This window comes from Macaca mulatta, chromosome 15 (genome assembly GCF_049350105.2).
Source record: "Macaca mulatta isolate MMU2019108-1 chromosome 15, T2T-MMU8v2.0, whole genome shotgun sequence".
Classification (NCBI taxonomy): Eukaryota; Metazoa; Chordata; class Mammalia; order Primates; family Cercopithecidae; genus Macaca; species Macaca mulatta.
In genome coordinates, this window is record NC_133420.1 from 22285181 (window position 1) to 22308521 (window position 23341).

Sequence of the window (23341 nt, forward strand, 5' to 3'; positions counted from 1 at the left end):
CTAATTCTGCCTAGGCACAGTGAGCGTTGAAAAGTGCCTCTGGAATTTGGAATCAGCCAAGAGCAAGTGTGGCTCTTCAAAAAGGGGCATGGGGGCACAGTGGAGAACTCACAGTTGTAGGACAAGGGAAACCCAACATCTTACTCTTAAACTATTTCTACTTACCCTCAGAGTATGATAGATGGTACCAACGTACTTGTCTGTAGTTCCTAGAAAAAAAGGTGTTTTGATACAGTGGGCCCTGGAAGGGTCAGCACTCTGAATGTAGGAGTCAGAGGATTCTACTGTGGCCCTGGACAGTTGATAAGAAGAGCACATCTCCCGTGTTCGTCATCAGGCACTAGAGTTGCTCATAGGGGACGTTATGGGTATGTTTACAGAATGTGTAAGAATGTCTATGAGGAAAATTGATTGGTGCTGAGATACTCAGTGAGTTTTCTTACATTCTCTGTCAATTTTCTTCATTTTTCCCTCGGATGTATTAATAAATAAGAAAGAAAATTTGCTTGTGTTGATTGGAATATGGATGTTTGTTAGAGTAGAAAACATTTTGAGGGTACCACCTTTTGTTTTCCTCCTGGGAGAAGCCTCCTTTTTGCTATTAAGTTTTCACTTAATTGTTGACTTGGGCTTTATGGACTCATCGTAGCAAACAATTGCTTAGGTAAAATGAAAAATTTGTATATATTTGCGTTTTCTTAGATTTTGATTACCATTTTCTCAAGTTCATTCTTTCTTGATTTTAATATCAGAAGAGATCCTAATTGAGAAGAGGGTAAGGGCAGGGGCTGTTCCCTACTGAAAAATTCTGTGTGAAAGATTTCTCAGCTGGATAAATGATGGGGATAATCTGTTTTCCCTTGCCTCCTGCCAAGCTCCAAATTGTGTTTTCATAATAAATAAATGGAGAGCTTAGATTTTAAGTTATTCTCTTAGACATGGAAAAAGTAAGCCATAGTTACATGAAAATCAAAATGTGTATTGCTTACAAGACTCCATATGCAACTTCCAACACATGGTACCTGCTACCAGATTAGCCTTTCTATCATAAGTGATTAGAAAACTGAACAAAATATAAAAAATCACTTTTGGACATTAGAAAATATGCAGTTCAGGACTGTGATCCCTGAGAGAAAGGTAACAAAAGAGGTGAGACCGATGATCACCTCAGCTTTTCTCCAGAGTTTTGCAGGAAGAGAGAACCCAAGGAAAGTATGACAGTCTCACTGAGCTGGAAGACAGAGATAAGAGGTGGAGGAGGCTAAATCAACTGAAATTTGCAGTGTAGAGTATGGAAGGAAGAAAGAGCTCTAGAAAGAGCCCCTTGAATCTTTCACTGTGTACTAAACTATGCATGTCTGCAGTGGGACCTTGCAAGGCTGGGCACACAACTACTGGGGAACTATAAACTAGAGTTCTGACTAACCAGAGTGGAGCATCCAGGACATTTAATAGTGATTCCAGGAAGGCCATATCTTAGGAATAGGACTAAATTAGCCATAGACTAAAGACTGCTCTAATCCTTGCCAAAACCTTAAAAGGAATCTTGAAAGGATCAAACGGATCCACAAATAAATTAGCTTCTACCAGAACAAAGCCCAATACTCTAAAGGGCAGCACAATGCAGACACCTACAGTGTAATATTGATAGTGTCCAGCATTCACTTAAAAATTGCTAGACATGCAAAGAAGCAGAAAACTATGTCTCATAACCAAGGAACCAATCAATAATAATAGAACCAGAAGAGTCAGAGGTGATAGAATTCACAGAGAAGTGTCTTAAAATCTCTATTATAAATATGTTCAGGGACTTAAAGAAGAACTCAAAAAGAAGAAAAATTAAAACTGAAAAAGAACCAAATGAAAATTCCAGAGCTGAGAAATACAATACCTGAATCAAAAAATTCACTAAATGGGCCAGGCACAGTGGCTCGGGCCTATAATCCCAGCACTTTGGGAGGCTGAGGTGGGTGGATCACCTGAGGTTAGGAGTTTGAGACCAGGCTGGCCAACATGGTAAAACCCTGTCTCTACTAAAAATGCAAAAATTAGCCAGGCCTGGTGGCACACGCCTGTAATCCCAGCTACTCATGAGGCTGAGGCAGGAGAATCGCTTGAACCCAGGAGGCAGAGATTGCAGTGAGCCAAGATCACACCACTGTACTCCAGCCTGGACAGCAGAGTGAGACTGTGTCTCAAAAAAAAAAAAAATTCACTGAATAGGAACAGATTAGAATGATGATGTAAAAAGATCAGTGCATTACTTATCTATTGCCACAAAACAAATTGCCCCAAAACATAGGGGCTTAAAACAACAATAACATTTACTGTCTTACAGTTTGGTGGGTCAGGTATCCCACAGCTTAACTGAGTCCTCTGGCTTGAGGTCTCTCAAAAGGCTGCAATCAAGATGTCAGCTGGGACTGCAGTCATCTCAGGATTTCATTCAGACAGGTCTTCCAAGCTCGCTGAGTGCTTGCTGGCAGAGTTTACTTCCTTGGGAACACCCTCAGTTCTCCAAAGAGAAGCTTACATGATGGAGCTGGCTTCATCAAAGTAATCAAGAGTGAGAGAGTGCTAGCAAGGAATAAGTTACAGTTTTCTATAACTTATTCTCGGAAGTGACATCCCAACACTTCTGCTGTATTATTCGTTAGAAGCAAGTCACTAGGTCCAGTCCACAAACAAGACAAGGGCATTACACAAGGGCATGAAAAGCAGAAGGTAGGATCATTGGGAGCCATTTCAGAATCTGCCACAGTGAACTCTATGACAGAACAATAGAAACAACTATTCAAGGCACAGAGAAAAAATGGATGAAGAGATTAGAGCCTTTGGAGTCATAGCAAGTGTTCTAACATATATGCAATTGTAGTCTTGGTGATGGAGGGGAAAAACTATTCCAGATTTGATTAAAAATATCAAACCAGCAATCTTGGAAGCCCACTGAAAGCTAAGCATGATAAACTTAAAGAAAACCACACCAAGGCACATTATAATCAAACTGCTAAGAACCAGTGATAAAGACAAAAATCTTAAAAGCAGCAGAAGAAAGAAGACATATTACATAGAGAAACCACGGTAAGAATGGTTGCTGACTTCTCATTAGAAATAATGCAATCCAGAAGACAATGGAATGACACCTCTAAAGTGCTAAAAGAAGGAAGTCTGTCAACTTAGAATCCTATGTTCAGTGAAAATATCCTTTAGAAAGGAGGGTGAAATAATGGCATTTCAGGCAATCAAAATTTGAAATAATTTGTTGCCACTAAACCTTACACTGTGAGAAGTGAAGGTCTAGAGGGGAAAAATACCAGAAGGAAACCCAAATCTGCACAGAGAACTAAGTACACTCAAAGTATCAGTTACCAATGATATGGGATGAACCAAGAAAAAGGGAAGGAGCGAGAGAGACCTTTTCCAGCAGGAATTGGCACACTGTGGCCCACTGGCCAAATCCAGCCCACCACCTGTTTTTGTATGGCCTGTCAGGCAAGAATAGATTTTACAAATAAACATTTGCAATTGATGTGATGATAGAGAACGCTAATTTTGGATCCCATTTAAGTGAAATGTTATTCCCTCAACCAAAGGGAAAAAAAAAAACTGCTTATTAGTAGATCTGTATTACCCAAAAATGTATTTGATGATTAAATTTTGAATTTTGTCAATACAAAATGTGGAATTTTTTTTCTCTCTTCTTATGTATCTACAAAGTACCCTCAATTTTATCTCTTGGTCCATAAAACCTAAAGTATTTACTATCTGGCCCTTTATAGGAAAAGTTTGCTTGTCTGAGAGTGAAGGTGAAAAGGGAAGCAAGGGGAACCTCCCCCATCAGACAGTGTTCCAAGTCCTTTATATGCATTACTTAATTCTTGCAATTCTGTGAGGTTGTATCTACACTTGTTACATCATTCTAAGATTGTTGGACTTCCTCTTAGGATTATGTAATCCTAACGACAACTTGTGAGACAGATAATATTCCCGTTTTATCAGTGAGTTAACCGGGGCTCAAAGAAGCTACATCACTTGTCCAAAGTTATCTGTAAATGGAACAGAGGTCCACAGTCTTCCCTCTGCCCCTGACACAAAGCCAAGGCACTTAAACATCTGTGTTTTCTTATTTTTTTTAATTTTTGTTTTGAGGGTTTTTTTTGTTGTTGTTATTGTTGTTAATAGAGATGGGGGTCTAACTATGTTGACCAGGCTGGCCTTGAACTCCTAGCCTCAAGCAGTTCTCTCATCTTGGCCTCCCAAAGTGCTGGGATTACAAGCATGAGCCACTGCACCCAGCCAACATCTGTGCTTTCTTGAAGGCAGAATAACCCTAGCCCCGACTCAGAGTGTATAAAGTCTTATTTTTTAAACAAATTTCATCTTTGCTAGGTTATCTGGTTTCTCTTCCTAAAGGATGTTAAATGCAGAATATTAAAAGAGGGGAAAGAGAATGACAAAACTTAAACAATAAAGACAGTGGGAAGTGAAAGCTAACAAGAGTTGACCAAAAATAAAACTAAACAAAAACTATTAAAGAGCATTCCAAAAACTCAGTAAACATTGTAGTATGGAGCAATTTTGTACAGCAGCTCATGCCTGTAATCCCAATTTTGTGGCACAACATAGAGCCTTTTGCAACCCTGGGAGAATCATGATGTTCAGTACTTAGAAGAAAGTGGTAAAACAGTATTTTATTTTCCTTATAGTCTAATGCAGAAGGAAGGTGTGTAATATGGAATTTGAATGCTTAAAATGGAAAAGCTTTTTGCACAAAGGTTACCCTAGCTCTCCACTCCAATGATTCTGGATAGATGAGGTTTCATTTGTAGTAATTTAGCCTCCCATAGAGTACTTGCAAACTCAAGCTTGTCATAGACTTTAAGTCCTTCCAAGGAGGAAATTTCCAGACGCAGAACTTGTTTCTTATCTACTTCTGTAAGAGCTGAAGAATAAACCTCAACCAATAATTGGTTATTGAAATGCCATGTGGTATTTTACTAGAACAACTTACACATGAATTGAAGTGTCAAAAGGCCCTCATAAGCCATTGTTCTTTATTTATTTCCTGAAGTACATGGGAGCATTTCTGCTGCATTCAGAAGAAGGGTACTTGTCTCAAGGAATAGCACTTGTTTAATTATTCGAATTGCAGGCTGAACCAGCTGTTTGTTTCATGGAACATTATTATAACTTGAAAGAACAACTGACAAACTATGGTTATTCAAATGAATATTGGGCAGACCTTTTCTTGAAAATGAAGGGAGTCTGTCGCTTCAAGGAGAACAAGTGATAGTATTTATTGCCAATGATGAAATTCAAACTTTCAGGTGAAAATTAGAGTTTTGGAAAATTTCCATCACTGAACTTGGCTTCTCATTGCTTAAAGACTTCCAGTATCAGTGGTGATATTAATGAATGTGATTTTTTTTTCAATATTGTAAAATGAAATATGTCAACATTTGGAAGATCTGCATAACTCAGTGAGCCAATATTTTCCAGACTACTGCATGATGTTGCAAAATCAGGCAAGGGGAAAGATTCAAAATGTCAGACAGACCAATAGATTTTAATGTAACAGAATACAAAAAAGTTTATTAATGAGGTTTATATTCCACATTGCAACTAATCTTTAAGAAAATACCATTTATCAAGTTCAGTGTAGTATCAAAGAGGAATATTTACAAAGAAGAACATTAAAACATGCCTCACTTTTCCAAAAACATATCTGCGTGAGGCTGGCCTTTCTTCATTTACTTTAACCAAAACTATGTCACAGCAGATCAAATGCAGAATCAGATTGGATAATCCAGCTGTTTTCTGTTCAACCAAATGTTAAAGAGATTTCAAAAACATAAAATAGGCTGGTACGGTGGCTCATGCCTGTAATCCCAACACTTTGAGAGGCCGAGGCAGATGGATCATCTGAGGTCAGGAGTATAAGACCAGCCTGGCCAACATGGCAAAACTCCATCTCTACTAAAAATACAAAAATTAGCCAGGCCTGGTGGTGCACCCCTGTAGCCCAGCTACTCAGAAGGCTGAGGCAGGAGAGTCGCTTGAACCCAGGAGGTGGAGGTTGCAGTGAGTCAGGATCATGCCACTGTACCCTGGGCAACAAAGTGAGACTCTGTCTCAGAAAAAATTTTTAAAAATCTCACTCTTATTTAACTTTGGGGAAATGTAAGGGTTTTTCCATTTTAAAATATGTTAATTTGTAATGGGTTTATTATTTTAATGAATTAATATATATTTTTTAATTTCTTGGTTTTAATTTCATTTATTTTCTTTTTTTTGTTTTTTTGTTTGTTTTTGAGACAGAGTCTCGCTCTGTTACCCAGGCTGGAGTACAGTGGCTAGTGACATGATTTTGCCTTAACTGCAACCTCCACTTCCCAGGTTCAAAATTCTCATGCCTCAGCCTCCCAGCCCAGCCTCAGGCACACACCACTATACCTAGCTAGTTTTTGTGTTTTTAGTAGAGACGTGGTTTCTCCATGTTGGCCAGGCTGGTCTCAAACTCTTGGCCTCCCAAAGTGCTGGGATTATAGGTGTGAGCCACTGCGCCTGGCTGAATTTCTAACACAATAAATGTTGATAGGTATAATCCACATAAGCTTTTTGGACTCCTCAGTAGTGTTTAAGAGTATAAAGGGCTCTGAGACCAAAAAGTTGAGAACTGCTGATCTAGGGTCTTGAAAATCATCTTATGAAGCTTGAACTTAATTCTGAGGATGATAGGAAAAGAAGCACTGCAGAGTTTTAAGTAGGGGGATCCAGATGGCATATTTTAAAAGGATGACTTGAGGCCAGGAGTTCGAGACTAGCCTGGCCAACATGGCAAAAGCCCATCTCTACTAAAATTTCAAAAATTAGCTGGGTGTGGTGGCGCACGCCTGTAATCCCAATTACTTGGGAGGCTGAGGTGGGAGGATCACTCAAACTCGGGAGGCGGAGATTGCAGTGAGCCCAGATCGCACCACTGCACTCCAGCCTGGGCAACAGGGCAAGACTCTGTCTCAAAAAAACAGTAAAATGGGCTGGGTGCGGCGGCTCAGCCTGTAATCCCAGCACTTAAGGAGGCCAAGGCAGGCGGATCACCCAAGGTCAGGAGTCCGAGACTAGCCTGACCAACATGGCGAAACCCTGTCTCTACTAAAAATACAAAAATTAGCCTGGTGTGGTGGCAGGTGCCTGTAATTCCAGCTACTCAGGAGGCTGAGGCAGGAGAATGGCTTGAACTTGGGAGGCGGAGGTTGCAGTGAGCCGAGATCGCACCACTGCACACTAGCCTGGGTGACAGCGAGACTCCGTCTCAAAAAAACAACTGTGAGTAGATGTTTGAATCTGCAGAAGGCATGATCAAAAGAAGGAAAACCAGAGAAAAAGCAATGGATGATCAGGACCTGGGTGAGGGCTGTGGTACCAGGATAGAGAGGGACGGAAGATAAACGTGAAAACTAGGCGACCAAATGCCTGGTACTTGGTGCATGGTGAAGCCTCTAGTTGTGCCACCACAACTGCCAATTTAAGGGGAGATGCTGATGTCGGTTCTGGACATGCTGCACTGGGGGACATGTGGAGGTGGCAGCTGTACCCACTGGTCGGCTCTGAAACTCTGGAGAAAGGTATAGGCCACATAGCTGCTTCAGCATCACCAACATGTGAGTAGTAACTAAAACCCAAGGACAAACCTGACACAGGAAACATGCAGAGTTAGAGAAGGTGCGGATCAAGGATAGAACTCAGGAAGACCGTTGCTTAAGGGACAGGTGGAGGTCCAGAAGATCACAAAGGAAATGTGAGAAACAGATGACTGGAGACATGGACCGAAGAATCAGGTGACCGTGCCTCCAGGGAAGCCAGGACCTTAAGAAGTGTCAAAAACAGCTGAGAAATCTCTACCGGATCTCTCGACATTGAGGGCATAGTGACCTTAGCAAGGGTGTTTTCAATACATGAGAGGAAGGAGGAAAATTACATTGCCATGGGAGTTTTTATAATTAGAGATTTAATTATGTCTATAGGAAGGAGCAAGAGAGAGAGAGTGAGTTTGAGAATCCAGGCAGAAATGTAAGTAGGTCAGGCACAGCCCCTGCTCTAGAGGTCAAAGAGGTCATTATTATAGTTGCTCAGACCGCTGCCCCTGCAGGGGGGCTTGGGAAGGAGCACCCTCTTTTGCCAGTTGAATTACCTTGAGCTGAAGCTCCCTGCAGGCAGCTCAGAACTGTTGCTTACAGTGGAGACCCAACCAGGAGGGAGTTTTCAACCCAGATAACCGCAGTCCAGCATTTCCTACTAGGACCTACAGAAAGATGCAGCTTTGCCTAAAACAATGTGTGTGTTCCTATCAGTTTCCCCCAAGAAATCCAATGAGAATGTTCCCCTCCCAGGCCAGAGGGCCCAGAAGATATCAGACCTTGGAAACTCAGTTTTCAAAAATTATCCTTGCCTGATGCAAAGGAATGAAGAAAGAATCCAAAGCCTCAAAGCTGTTCTTTGTAGCCTTATTTATAGTACTGGCAATTTTATAAGTAACCTGGAAGCCCAACAGAGATAGCAGCATGACCTGTAGCTCGCATCTACTGGTTGGAATAAAATGCAGCCATTGAAAAGGGTGATTATAGAAATTGTTGCAAGAGGGAAAGGGGTATGGTAAAATGTTAACTTAAAAAAACTAAGCTCAACTTCTAGTATACAATCTGATTACAACTGTGAAAAACAACAGGCGAAAATGGTTAGGAAAGAGACCATGAATGTCATTGTGCTGGTGTTGGGATTTTGGGGTGGGGTATGGAGGTTTTCCTCTGTCTTCTAAATTTCTAATATTTTTAATAAGGAAAAGAAGCAGGTTTATTTTTATTTTTTTGGCAAGTGGTGACACCTGGGGGTTTAGACAAAGGTGGGCTGCAGGCTCATTCTGGCAGCTCCAGCTCTGACCCATCATGGCCAGCCACAGTCAGTACTGGCAGGTTGTGTTAGAAGAGACCCTCCCTTGAGACTTTTCCTAAGGCAAATGGAAAGTAAAAAATTGATAGCCGGGCATGGTGGCGGTTACCTGTAATCCCAGCTACTCAGGAGGCTGAGGCAGGAGAATTGCTTGAACCCAGGAGGCGGAGGTTGCAGTGAGCCGAGATCTCACCACTGCACTCCAGCCTGGGCGACAGAGTGAGACTCCGTCTCAAAAAAAAAAAAAAGTAAAAATTGAGAATCAAAAAAAGACTCTCCTTTCAGTTGATTTGCAGTAGCAGTCTGGAAGCACCTCTTTTAGCAGAGTTGTGAGTGCTGTTCCTGTATGTTTAAGCCGTCCCATCTCATGACCACAGCAGCCTCTCCAACATGGCCACACCCCTGAATTGGCCAGAAGAACCTGTTTTTTCAGCACAGCCTCCTGTTTTAATTGGAATCCATAATACAGAAGATGAACTACAGTGCAAAAGCTTGAAGTCTCCACTTCTGACATTTGTGCCACTAATTAGTTTCTGCTTGGTCTTAAATTCCATCTTCTCTGTCTTACTTTGAAAAAACTTACATAAGTGTAAATACAGTTCTGCATATCCAGATTTTCATTTCAATACTCAGGAGTGGAGGTACAGTTTCAGTATCTGCCCTGAGCATGTGACCAGTGCTTAGATGCCACATTTATACCCTCTTATATTGCATTTTATTTCTATAGCACTGTAAAAGCAAATCTGCTCAAAGGAGGCTCAGTTAAAAATGAAATCTTCAAAGTAATGGGCATTTTATCATCAAATATCAGTTCCATCATAGTTAAATGAATTACCACCTCCATCCATTGAGTCCCTGCTACATGCAGGGATGTATGTGACATAGAAGAGATCACTGACAGATGCTGTCCCCTCCTTTACAGCCAGGCAAACCTTGAAAGGAACAGTGCCTTGCCAAGGTCCCACAGCTGAAACATGGCAGAGCTAGGGTCTCATCCTAAGTCTAACATCAGGAATTATGCTTTTTTCCCCTGTATCTCAGGCTTTTGTTAAACCTTAATTTAAACAGAATTTAACACAATGCAAAATAATTTGAGCTAATTTGAATATTAAACTTTGCATTTTTTTGAAGTCATACTAATATATAACTTTTTCTCATCTGATTTTTTTTTTTTTTTTTTTTTTTTTTTTTTTTTTTTGAGATAGAGCCTCACTCTGTTGCCCAGGCTGGAGTGCTGTGGTGCAATCTCGGCTCACTGCAAGCTCTGCCTCCCAGGATCAAGCAATTCTCCTGCCTCAGCCTCCTGAGTAGCTGGGATTCTGGGTGCTTGCCTCCATGCCCACCCAGCTAATTTTTGTATTTTTAGTAGAGACAGAGTTTCACAATGTTGGCAAAGCTGGTCTCGAACTCCTGACCTCAGGTGATCCATCCACGTCGGCCTCCCAAAGTGCTGGAAGTGCTGGGATTACAGGCTTGAGCCACTGCGCCCAGCATCTCAGCTATTTTTTACAAAGCTTGCTCCTATGACTCAACCCTGTTCCTATGAAAACTGCTGGTGGTCTTGGAATTTTCAAGGGTAACTTGCCCAACTCTGATTCCCTCTAATGCCCCAGGACAGATGCCTGGTGGGCTGCAGCTGACGAGGTCATTGGCTCCCTGTTCCTCTTCTACCTGAGATGAGCCGTGAGGTGTCTGAGGCTGACCGTATCTGATAACAGGTGTTCTTCTGTTCAGTCAGTGTTGAAGTGTGGGCAGTTCCTTCTTCCCAGACACCTATGGTGGAAATTTACCATGTGGCATAAATTACTCATGTTTATTGACAGATTTGTTTCCAGCAAGCGGTCAGTGAACTTGTTACACTTTAATATATAGGTCTTGGTCTGGGTGAAGTCATGGAAGTGTGAATTCTGATTATTAGTGATTATTCTGTTGTGAAAGAGTCTCCCCATCCTGCCAACATTGCCTTCTCTGTAGTTCTCGCCTCCATTCCTTTTCAGTATCCTTTCTGCACCTGTCTAGCTCAAAACTGCACTCACTCCTACCTGGCTGACTATGGGAACTGCTTACCTCGCCTCCAGGCTCCAGGGAACCAGGTAGAACACCCTAAAACACAGTTTGCCCATTTCTTTCACTTGCCCTGCTTAAACCCCACTAGTGGCCCCCATCAGCTGGTGACTCCAGGCACTCTCAGCCCTTTGCGACTGCCCCTCCCTCCCACCTGCCTGCCACGCATGACCCTGGTCTGCCCAGAGCTCCCGTGGAGACCATGTATGTTTACCCATGCCGTATCCTTGCCCTGTGGTATCTTCCTCTTTTTCATCCTTCTCCACCCTCACCTTTACCCGGCTGACTCCCTGCCCTCCTCCAAAACTGCCGAGGTGTCAGCTCCTCCCAAGAAACTGCCCCTGGTGACTCTTCTCCACCCCTGGCCAGGCGCTTCTGCCCTGGTGTCTCCACGGCAGCTCCCTGTGTTTACCTTCTTCACGCTCATCATATTTGACTCTCAGTGTTCATTTCTCTGTCCTTTGCCCTAGCCTGTGCTCCTGGCAGAGCGCAGACTGAGGAAACTGCCCTTCTGGCCGCCCAGCGAAACAGGGCTGCTAGTGAGGGGAACTCAGGGCAGAAACGCCTGCGGAGTGAGTCCACCCCATGTCCTGTGCCCCATCACGGCTGCTGATCTTAACCTGCACTTGCCTGTCAGGGTTCCACTCATCACTCCTTGCAGAGAGCAAGAGGGGGCTGTCTGCTGTGGCTGTCCACCATGCCTCAGCCCAGTGATTAACTTAGAAGCTCTGTCATTGTTCAAGTCCAATCACAAGTGCTCCACAGAACAGTCTCTGCCCTCTGTTCCCCTCTCCCCATGGCGTGAGTGCTTTCACTGGAAAGGACAAACAGACCGGAGGCTTGAGGGAGAGTGGGGGGATGTCGGGACTCTTCCTCCTCCCCACCTGCTTCACTCTTCCTCAGATGGGTGCTGGCATGAGCCCTGGGATGGTCAGGGGACACACAGCCTCCACATGCAACCAGATACATTCAAAATTCAGAGGACGGGGGATTTGGGGTCACTTGGTTCAAATATGCAGCCTTTCAGGAAACTTGGCTTGGGATTTTTTTGTTTGTTTTTTTCACGTGACTGTGCAGATGAACCACAGGCCTCCCCTCTGTCAGCCCACAATTGACATGCTTCATAGGCACCACAGTCCCAAGGGGACAGCGTCAAAGCTTCCTCTCTGAGGCTCCTAGGCCGTGCAGACTGCATACTACATGTGCTATGTATAGATTGGGCTCTGCTTAAAGTGCAGGAAACCTTTTTAACAGTGTCCCAGTTGCTCAGGCAAAACATGCTGTAGTGCTTTGAGGTTTGGTTCGGTTTTGTCAGTGACAAGCAGGAGCAGGTGGTGTGGATAGTCCATAAGCTGTCTTATCAAAGTGGTCAGTGAACCCCGAAGCTTCGGGTCTGCAGGTCTCCCTAAGACCTTCTGGTTCTTTGTAGCCCCAGGCCCTGGTGTCTGTCTGTCGTGGCCAGGTGTCAGCAGGAAGACCTCCTGGAGGGGGTGTCTCTTTGTCCTTCACAGCCCTGTGTCCTTTGTAGATGGCTCTGCTCGGTCACAGCATGGCCAACAAACGTGCCCGCATTGTTCCTCCACACAGGAATGTCGCCAACAAGGTTCTGATGCGGGGTAGATCCTGTGAATGTGAATGTATACAGACGCACACACAGGTGCCTCTGTGTGAGGCCCACCTCCTTATTAGCAACACAGAATTTATATCTTCACAGAATGATCAGCTTCCAGTCAGCAATGCTAACATTTTAGTGCCATGATTTAGAATCAGGCTAAATTTGTCAAATGTCTGAAAGTGAGGTTTTTCAGAAATTATTAGGTAATTTTTTCAATTTAGGATTTATAGTCACAATTAGTACATCATAATGATGTTTCCAGGATAAAATACCAGTGGCTCAACTTTTCTGGCCACAAATGTACAACATATATCAGTTTATTTTTGGAGATCTGAAAAATTAGCTACTGTAAATAAAGTCCCCAAGAAGATTTCTCCGGGAAAGAGGTGAACTTACAGTAATGTGGGTGATATATTATTAATTAATAACTATGACCAGCCGCTGCTTCAATTAAAAGGACAACGGATGAGAAGGACTAATAGAAAGGATATGCTGAATTTTAATCTTACAGGCACTAAGGTCTGTCGAAAGACTAGGGAAGGTCATTTCTGGGCATTTTGCAGAAGGCCTTCGTATTAGAGATGTCGCCTGCTATTCCTTGGTCTGGGAAGGTTTACTGAGTACTGACTACGTGTCTCTCTTGGGCGCTGTTCCTTTGCTTGCCAGTAATGGAAACCACCTTCAGTAGCTTAAGGAGAAAGAAGAATTTCTTGGAAGGCCACAGGGGTCTCCTAGAACCCAAGGATAACAGTGCCGATAGGCCGGGGCAGTCTCCATGGGCCTGAGACTGGAAGTCCCAAAGCCCCTCATCTTATTCTGAGTCCTTGTGCCAGTTTAGACAGCCCAGCATCTGTGTCTCCATTTAGAAGAGGGAATCTGATTGACCTGTCTAGACACAAAAGGACAGGCCCAGGTAGTGTAGCCATGGCTATAGTTACGATAAGACAAGCAGGTTCCTTTGGAGAGCCATGGTACCATGTGGTAGACCCACACAAGAAGTGCACCTAGAAGTGTAGTTCTGAAGACTCACCCAAGAAGGCGCCAGCTGAGCTGAGCCACCAAGGATCAGCAGGTCTTTTCCATCCAGGTCAGTGAGAGAGGACATCCCAGGCTTGGGGAAGAACCTGTGGAGAGACTGGTGTTGCAGGTGGGAGTGTGCAGTGCCCTGGCAGCCTGTTTCCTGTCGGGGCAGCAGAGTGAGATGAGGCTAGACCAGGAAGCAGTCCCAGAAATGACAGTATCATCCTGAAAGTGGTAGGACAGGGCCTGGAGAATGGGGACCTAGATCAGATTTATATTCAGAAGTTCTGCCCCCTAGAGTCGGTCGCTTTGTGAAGTGCCAGCTTTCCATAGCCCCCGCCCTGCCCCCGTCCTCCCAGAGTTAAGATGACCTGAGGCCTTTGGGAGCAGCTTCCAAGCAAGGTCTAAGCCTGGGATTCCCCCTCTCCAGGCAGGAGTCCCCTCCCAGCAGGAGCCCAGGCTCTGGGAGCAGCCTCATAATAGTATGGCTATTGACCCTTCTCCTTCCTATTGCTCATTTATCTGATTTTAAGCACAGTTAGTTTATTTTTAGAATAATAATGTGGAGTTAATTAGCCTTCTCCCTTAAAAACACCACCTTTTCCATGTAATTATCATATAGCAGCAGTTCCATAAAGCCTTCCTAACGTGGCATTCCCCTGAATGCATTCCAGAGTGGAATGGGACCTAACTGGCTGTTGAGTCTTTTCAAAATTTTTTCATTGTCTATTTTATACCCAGCCTGTAATGAGAAAATGAACTACTCCTGGAAAGACTAGGTGCTGCTCAGCCTTCACTTGCTCTCGCTCAAATTGGAATGATAGGGGAGAACATATGGAGGCCCCCACCGTAGTTAACTCACCAGAACCCCTCAACACAGTTTTCTCTCTCTGCAGGTCACGCAATATTTAAACTCACATATCTAAGCAATCACGACTATAAACACCTCTACTTTGAATCGGACGCTGCTACCGTCAATGAAATTGTGCTCAAGGTAAGTGTTCCTTCTTGAACCAGAGACGGGGTAGGTGGGTCCAGCTTCTGTTCTGACTGTTTCGGGCATGGCCGCAGCCCCACCCACTCCGCAGCTCTATACAAGGCTCCCGGGCCCAGTTTGGCAGAGGAGGAGCATCACAGCTTGCCAGCCACCTAGGGGTGAGTGCCTGTGCCAGGGGCCACACCAGCCCCAGGTCAGCTGCTCTGCATCTGCTTCAGTCAAAGCAGGACCCTTTTCAGTTTCCTCCCAACCCCGATAACCCTGGCTCTTCCTGTATTTGTTTATTCCTTTTATGTACTGTTTATTTTCCTGCAACTATTGTCAGGAGCTCCTTGAAGCTCCTAGAGCAGACTCTGAGGAAATTATTATTGTTTTGAAGATGCCTTAATTATGCTCAAGGTGATTTTAGCAACCTGTTCTAAACATACCTAACTTTCTGCTAGACTTGTATGTCACCATACCTTAACAGTATACTCACCGAGCACCTTCCATGTGCCAGGCCAGGGCCTGGGATGCCACAGTGACAGATTCTGTCCCTGCCCCTGGAGAGCTTTTCCTCTACCAGAGGAAACAGGCATAAAACAGAAAATTACAAAGAGATTGTTAGTCTCAAAGGTGTGGGTGTGTCACAGTAAACTGACTTGGGGTGGAGGTGTGGAGGCAGGGAGAGCTGAACCCTGAAGGATGACTGAAAAGGCACAAATGTTGACCAGGTAAGGAAAGAGGAAGCACCACAGACAGGCAGCCTGGGAATGGGCTGAGGCAAGGCAGGTACAGGGGACTAGGGGGCTGGTGGGGCTAGGCCATGCAGGGCCTTGCAGAGTGGAGTGTGGCTGAGGGGAGCTCTGCTTGGCATGGGAAGCTCCAGGGGTCTTGTGGATTTGGGAGGTCATCTGGGGTAGGACCCAAGATGGTACGTTTCCAAGAAGCGCCAGGTGCTGCTTTGGCCGCTGGTCTGAGCACCACACTCTGAGTAGCCCTGAACTAGGGGTCTCAGCCTCTCCCAAGCAGAGAATCCTTTCTTCAAGCCAAATCTTCCATAGGTTGATCAGATAGGAAAAGCAGCTGCTGTGGCAGAGCAGCGGTGAGGACCAGAGAGGGCTCCCCCACCCCTAGTTGTGTGATCCTGGCTAGTCACATCACCTTTCTGGGCCTCAGTGTCCCCACCTGTAAAGTGGGGATCATGGTACCTATGCTACCCCACCCCACCAGGGCTTCTAGAGTACAAGTCAGATGAGACGTGGTAAACCTATGTAAGTTATCATTCAGTCTCTTCTTAAGAGTTGAAGTCAGGCCAGGCGCGGTGGCTCAAGCCTGTAATCCCAGCACTTTGGGAGGCCGAGACGGGTGGATCACGAGGTCAGGAGATCGAGACCATCCTGGCTAACACGGTGAAACCCCGTCTCTACTAAAAAATACAAAAAAAAAACTAGCCGGGCGCGGTGGCGGGCACCTGTAGTCCCAGCTACTCGGGAGGCTGAGGCAGGAGAATGGCGTGAACCCGGGAGGCGGAGCTTGCAGTGAGCTGAGATCCGGCCACTGCACTCCAGCCTGGGCGACAGAGCGAGACTCCGTCTCAAAAAAAAAAAAAAAAAAAAAAGAGTTGAAGTCATCAAATAATAGCAAAAATAGCGAAGATATGCTGAGGGACTGCCCAGTGCAGGACCTGGGCCAGAGGTTCTGCGTGTCCCATCAGAGTGCATCTTCACAGCTCTGTGAGGTCATGAGATAAAGTTGTTCCCATTTCCCAGATGAAAAGTGAGGCTCAGGAATAAAGTAGCAAAGCCAGGATCATGACTCTGGTAAGCTGGCAGAACCAGAACTTGCCCCCAGATTTGACAGATGTCAGACTTGTGTTTTAATTCCCCAGATGTGCATGACCTAAGAGTTGAGTGGGAGATTTCAACGAAATAGAACTGCGGTCCAGGAATATATTGAGACACATTCCCCATGGCTGCAAAAGATTTTCAAAAGCAGTAGATGGCAATTTAAAAGAGCAGCTGGAAGGACAGTTTGGAGCAGGGACAGAGTAGCATGATTAGCTGGATGAAAGATAGAGGGTTCATAGACCACCCTGATCAGAGGCCCCCTTGGACCAAGGAGTGGGGACACAGGGCCTGCATGGGAGTGCTTGCAGCCAGCGAGCTTCGAGTTACCCACTGGAGCATCACAGACAGCACAGGCACCTTGTGGAGAGTGTTCAGGGACCTGGCAGAGAAATATTCCATTACCCCGATAAGGGCTGGACTTTTTTTTTTTATAGCCAGCATTAAAATATTCAAGACTTGAGAAGGATTCTAGTAAAATTATAATCCTGTGTTTGACATCAAAATAATTTTCACAACAGCAGATTGATGACAGAAACACAGGTTTATGACTTCAGTATGAGACTGTGGAAGATCAAGTGCGGTGAAATCATTTTACACGTCCAAACGCTCCCTCGAAGCAGATGCCTCTCCGCAGAATCCCTGAGGCCTGTCACCTTCCCTAAGGTGTCTGTTTCCATATCAGAATATTTGTAGAAATATTGCATCATGCACAAGACTCCAGAAGAGTTATAGCATACCCAGGCCTGATTTACTTAGAGCTAATGATCATGATCCTGATGGAAGATGAGATAGTACTTCTCCCACCTCTGATTTTTTTTTTTTTTTTTTTTTTTTTTTTTTTTTTTTTGAGACAGAGTCTTACTCTGTTGCCCAGGCTGGAGTGTAGTCATATGATCTCTGCACATTGCAACCTCCACCTCCTGGGTTCAAGTGATTCTCCTGCCTCAGCCTCCTGAGTAGCTGGGATTACAGGCACCCACCACCACGCCTGGCTAATTTTTGTCTATTTTTAGTAGAGACGGGATTTCACCGTGTTGGCCAGGCTGGTCTCGAACTCCTGGCCTCAAGTGATCTGCCCACCTCAGTCTCCCAAAGTGCTGAGATGACAGGCATCAGCATCAGACAGGAAAAGCCGCCACGCCCGGCCCCATCTCTGATTTTTATAGCAATTGGAATACTTAGTTTTATCCACCATTCCTGCAGTGTCATGAGTGTGTCTTTGTGAGCTTTGCATCAGTACCAAGCAACAGAAGCCAGCCGTGTGTCCTGGAACTTGGCAGAAATGTTGTTGTCACCAGAAGCTCTTCAGGGGTCAGTTTAGACTCTAGTAATGCATGCTGTTGTTCTAGAATTCAGGAATTTTACATAAAATGAGAGCTTAGATGGAAATTGAGGGGAGTAAATAAGAAATCTGATGTCAAATAAACGATCATGAACAAGCAAGCCTCCATCGAGCTTTCTGCGCTTGTAGAAATATGAACATCTCCCATTTATTGAACACCAGCTACATGCAGTACATCTTATGTCCATTATCTTGTTTAATCTTCCTGACCGCCCTCCAGAATGTAGACATTGTCCCCGTTTTATAGATGAGGAGATGGAGGCCCGGGGTCACAGAGCACACAAGGGTGGAGCCTCTACTTGAACCTGGCCCCGAGAAGCTCCAGAGCCGCCCTCTTCCCACCAAGATGTCACTGAGCTAAGCCGTGGGTGGCCCCTAATTCCACAGGCTTTGACATGAATCTCAGAGGAATTGTCGGGCTCTTCAAATCAGGTTCTTCTCGTGATCGAGTGATGGAGGCTGTGGCTTTATTGACCATGAAAACTCCCTATATTTTTATGCCTTAAGCTGTAAACTGCATTGAAAGTGAAACACTCTATAGTGCATAAAATTGTGCAAGTTTAAGCCACAGCATATTAACCAGCTAATGGCAGACCAAAGGGCGTTTTTATCTTTTGATTATTACATTAATCTTCCATTAAAATTATCTATGTGATTATCACAAAGCACTGAAGATAATAAATTTGGGAAATAGTTGGCTTGTTAAGGATCATTTTAAAACGCTTTTGTCAAGTTATATGTGCCAAAAATACGCTGAAAACACTAGGTTGGCTAAGTGTGCAAACAATATAATCCAAGATTGCTTTTATTAAGAATGAATAAAACCTCTTATTTCCATACATTGTATTGTCCCAAATCATCAACCTGGCCCTGCGGTCCTCATGATTTATTGCTCTCAGCTGGTAACTTGGCGAGGCAGCGGGCAGAGTGTGTCAGGCCTTCTGTACTCACGCACCAGCCTTTAACGCCTGCTGCTCCAACCAGCAGAGCAGAAAGTTGGGAGGGACAGTGTTGAAGTCTCGGCCATCTGAGGCGTTGCCATGTCGCGCTGCCTCTCCCGGGAGTGCTCTGGTTCCTTCTCGGAGTCAGCAGAAGCTCCTCTCCCTCGGGCACAGGACACATGGCCCTCAGAGTAGAATCAGCAGAGGCAGTGGCCGGCCTCTCTTGTCAGAAATATTCGGCCTTCTAGTCATAACTTTTAGATACTTGCAGGTGAAGAGAGAGAGCGTCTGTTCACCAAAAGCCCCAGCCAGAGGAGCAGAGGAGGTGAGGGGCTGCAAAGCGGGAAGGGGTGTTTGCCAGGCGCCTGACACCTTCTAGCTTTGTGACCTTGACTAAATGACATTGTTGTCATTGGCCTTGACTTCCTCACCTGTGCATAGGGATGACAGTGGCGTCTGTCTCAAGGTTATTGTGAAGATTCCATGGGCACTGAAAGGCACTCCGAGCAGTGCCACTTGCCACCACTGATTTCACACTGCTGCTGCCACCCCTGCCCAGGCACAGGCCGTCCTCTGCACTGGGGCATGTGCATCCCACTGTAGCACCCCTCCCTGGCTCCCCCCCACCTCATTTCACGAAGCCAGCCAAGCTCTCGCAGTTCCAGGGACACTCCCCTGCAGTGTGCCCCTGCTGTGCCTTGATGCATGCTGCGTCTCTCCTCCCTACTGTGTACTCAGAAACTCCTGTGTGTCCCTCAGAAGCCAGCTCACTCGTTTCCTCTGGAAGCCTTCCCTCCTCCGCACCTCCCTGATACTCAGCCCCATTCCTTGGTGCTCCTCTGCCTGCTGCAGTGCTCGTTCTGCTGCTGGACACTCACTCACCAGGCAGCAGGCTCCCCAGGGCCAGGACCAAGTCTCAGGGCTGTAGTGCTGGGGAAGCGCCTGGCGGTGCAGCTGCTACACAGAGTGGGAGATGCACATGTGGCTCCGGCACACTCCCAGGGCTTCGTGGAAGCAGCAGCCCCGCCCTTCACACAGGGCTCTCACAGGCCCTCTCACGGCTCTCACCCTGACTGCCGGGTGGCCTAGGACACTTTGGCCTCCCTCTCTGAGCCTCTTTCCTTTTTGTCAAGGGAGCCCTGCCTGGCCGGGCGCTCATGAGCCCAGAAGGAAGCACTGTAGTGGGAAGCTCTGCGCCTGGCTGGTGGGAGGCTGGATGGAGGCCCTGTCTTGGTTTGCTTTTCATCCCTATGTTCTCGGCCTTCACACAGGGAAAGGCAGGCTCAGAGACGTTATGTGCATGTCCAGGTCACACAGCAGGTGAGAGGCAGAGCCAGGCGGCCCAGGTCACAGTCCTCCGGGAGTGGCTCATGCCAGGAGGGAGCACGGACTCCGGAACCTGGAGAGCTTGCTGCTCACCGACTGGGAAGCCTGAACAGGCCACTTGGCTTCTCCAAGCCTCTGTTTTCCCATCGTGGAGCGGCGGCTCTGGGCCCAGCCGCTGCCAGGTTGCTGTGATGACTGGACTCCTTCCACACGACAGCACCTGGCCCTGAGGCACCTGGCCCAGGTCAGGGCCTTCCCTGCCACCCCCTCCTATGCCCTGGGTGAGTAGGGAGCGGCTGGCGAGGTGACCGGGCTGTGTGCTCTTGCTTCTAGGTTAACTACATCCTGGAATCGCGAGCAAGCACTGCCCGGGCTGACTACTTTGCTCAAAAACAAAGAAAACTGAACAGACGTACGAGCTTCAGCTTCCAGAAGGAGAAGAAATCCGGGCAGCAGTGACACTGGCCTCCAGCCTCAATCTGTTCCGTAGCTCAGAGCCTGCCTGCCAGGGCCAAGTGCCCTAGAGCCCACCCAGTGTCCTGAAGTCCTCGGGGGAAGGCCAGCTCCTGGCTCACTGGCACAGGGCAGGCGGGCCCTCGGAGAAGGTGTTGGGGGGCCCCCTAGGAAGGAGTGCTGGGGACATTGCCATGGGGCGGAAACCTGCTTGGCAGTGGCTTTGATGAGTGATGCCTGGGGGCCAGACCACCCCCTAGAGGAGCCTCGTGCCACCCAGCCACCTTCACTGCCTGCCACCCTGCCCGAGGATGTACAGAGCTGTGCCCACACATTTCCTTGCAACTTGATCAAATTTCTTAAAGCAAACAAAGAACAAAAATGTACATTTCTGGTTTTCCTTTTAATAAACAGGTGTACTCTTCATCATGGTTGGTATGGTGGACCATTCTTTGGGGCGGAGGATTGATTATGTTATTCTCTAAAATCTGTTCCCATATTGAACAGGCAGATTGGAAAAAGCTATGGTTCGATTTCTCAGAAGAAATGTTTAGGTCTTAGTCAATAGTTTCAACTATGCCATTTGTTTAAATGAGTGCATTTGCTTCGAGGGTAGTGTCTTACTAAAAGTTAGGAACAGAGACCTGGTGGTGTGTCCAAGGCCGTGTCACTTTCCCCTTCAGCACACCCCAGCTTCTGACCTCAGAGCCCAGGAGCTGTGTGGACAGTGCGGGGTGCCCGGAGGAGGGCGATGGCTGGTGCGGAGGCCGCGCTTCTGGCCAGACATGTCTTTCCGTTTCTTAAGTAGCAAGTGTAGGTTTCAGCTGGCAGTTCCACCTGCATGTGGATTTTCCCAGGATTGGAATTTTCTCTGCTTCGCTGCCTTGGAAGGGGCCGCATTCCCCTTTCCTCTTCTCCTTACAGTGCCTGCCTCCTTGTTCAAGCAGGCGGAAAGCTGCTGTTTCTCACGTTTCAGGGAGGGGGTGAGCGGAGGGAGACCTGTGTCCGTGCCGTCCGGCTCCCTGGGTGGGAACAGGCAAGGGATCAGACGCCCCTGACACCACGCCTCTGGCCACACCAGATGCCTCTGCGGTCCTCGACAGCCTCTTCAGCGCCCCTCCTGCGGCGATGTCCTTTCTCACTGTCCCCAGCCGGGGCCGGGGACCGGTGTGTCACTGAGGACCTGCATTAGAAACATTTTTTAAATTGTTGTACAGGAAGAGATGCGTCTAAAACAGCATCTCAAAGCGAGTGTATTTCTTTGCGCAAGGGGTCATGTTGATGAATTCTTCTTTCATTCTGATCTTTGTTCAGCCGACAGGAGCATCCTTTTCTAATGTCTTCCATTCCTACCCCCTACCCAGAATTAAAAGAAATATTTGTAGCTTGCTATCTGTATTTGAATTTTTAGCAATTTTATATTTAGATATCTTTGAAAAATGTAAATGACTAATTTGGTCATTAAATCTTGTGACATATTCAATATTAAAATGATATTAAAATAAAAGTCGTATAAATACCCACTTTTGCATGTTGCATTGAATTCTTGAAGTCTGGAGTACGTGCTGCCGGAAACCATGACTGCCTGGAGCCTGCTGGGTGGCGGCATTAGACGAGGAAGCAACATCTCTGAAATGCACAGAGTCCTCCTCGGTGCTAAGCACGACAGGCTGGCCCTCTCCACTCAGGGGTGACACCAAAATCATCACCTCTTTCAGCCACAAAATCAATACCTTCTCTTACCGTGAAATGCGACACTCTCAGTTTACATAAATACATGGCCGGGTGAGGGAAAAGTGGAAAGGGAACACAGCAGCCACCGCCCAGGCCCAGCACTGATCGAGACTACATTCAGCTTTTCCTCAGCCCCTCTCCCCCACCCCGTACCTAGATCTCTAAAGACAGGACCATGAGCTCTAGGACACAGGCATCTCACACTCTCCCCGGCACGGGCTGGGCAAGGCAGGAGGAGCTCAGCACACCCGAGATAACGGAAGTGACCGATGGACCCCACTTCTACTTTCCACCAGGTCCCCTGACCTGGCCCCGGTGTGGCCCCTGCCCAAGACAATGTGAAAAGTCACAGCGTTGATAATTCACAACTGGGCCTCTGAACTCGGTGGAGGACTTGCAAGGTGTGGGCTGCCTGGCAGGCCTGGGCAGTGGGTCCCGGGAGCCCTGGCCTCGCTGGCCTCTGGGAGCCACCCTCCTCTTCCAAGGGCCTGCTGTGTGCTGCCATCTATAAACATGCAGTAACGAAACCCACACTGCCTCCGTCAGGTCCCATCACCACCTCCATTTCAGGGGTCAGGACTCGAGAACTGGAAGGGCCACTTCACTGGCCCCAGACTCACTGTGAATGACTGGCGGACACGGTAGCCCTGCTCTTAACCACTGGGCTCTGCCCTCCACAGGTGGCAGCCATGTGGCTCCAAGCTGGTTCCCTCCTCTTGGGCCCTCATTTTCCTGAGCTGAAAATGAAGGTGCTGGATTAGAGGACCCCGCAGACCCTCCTAAAGCATGTCCTAAATGTCTCAGCATCGTGGGAGCCCAGCTTTGCTTCCAGGGGTTTCTGTTTGCCAATCTTTGCCAGAGCCTCTCTGCTTCTGAGGGAGGGTGGTAAGAGCTGAGAATGCTGTGAGCTCGTCTAGCCCAGCCCAGAGACACTTCAGCCCACTTCGGCCTCTGCCTGCATGCCTCTGGCAGTGGAGCGCTCACTGCTGCTCAACTCAGCACTTTCCCTTGTTGGCCAGTTTGATCATTCTTAGCACGCCCTGCCTGCTTTGGGCCATACTTGCCCCCACCTCT

The 23341-nt window shown here is 46.6% G+C and overlaps 1 protein-coding gene across 9 annotated transcripts in view; it reads left to right on the forward strand.

Annotated features, from left to right (window-relative positions):
* The window catches only part of MAPKAP1 (MAPK associated protein 1), a 270663-nt gene extending 248607 nt beyond the window's left edge, over positions 1-22056 (forward strand). For all 9 annotated transcript variants that reach the window (XM_077967978.1, XM_015116824.3, XM_015116825.3 and 6 more), the window contains 2 exons: positions 14542-14639; positions 20414-22056. In XM_077967978.1, coding sequence (XP_077824104.1) covers positions 14542-14639; positions 20414-20539 — 224 coding nt within the window. In that variant the 3' untranslated portion in view covers positions 20540-22056. The remainder of the gene's footprint in view (positions 1-14541; positions 14640-20413) is intronic.
* The last annotated feature ends 1285 nt before the right edge of the window (positions 22057-23341 follow it).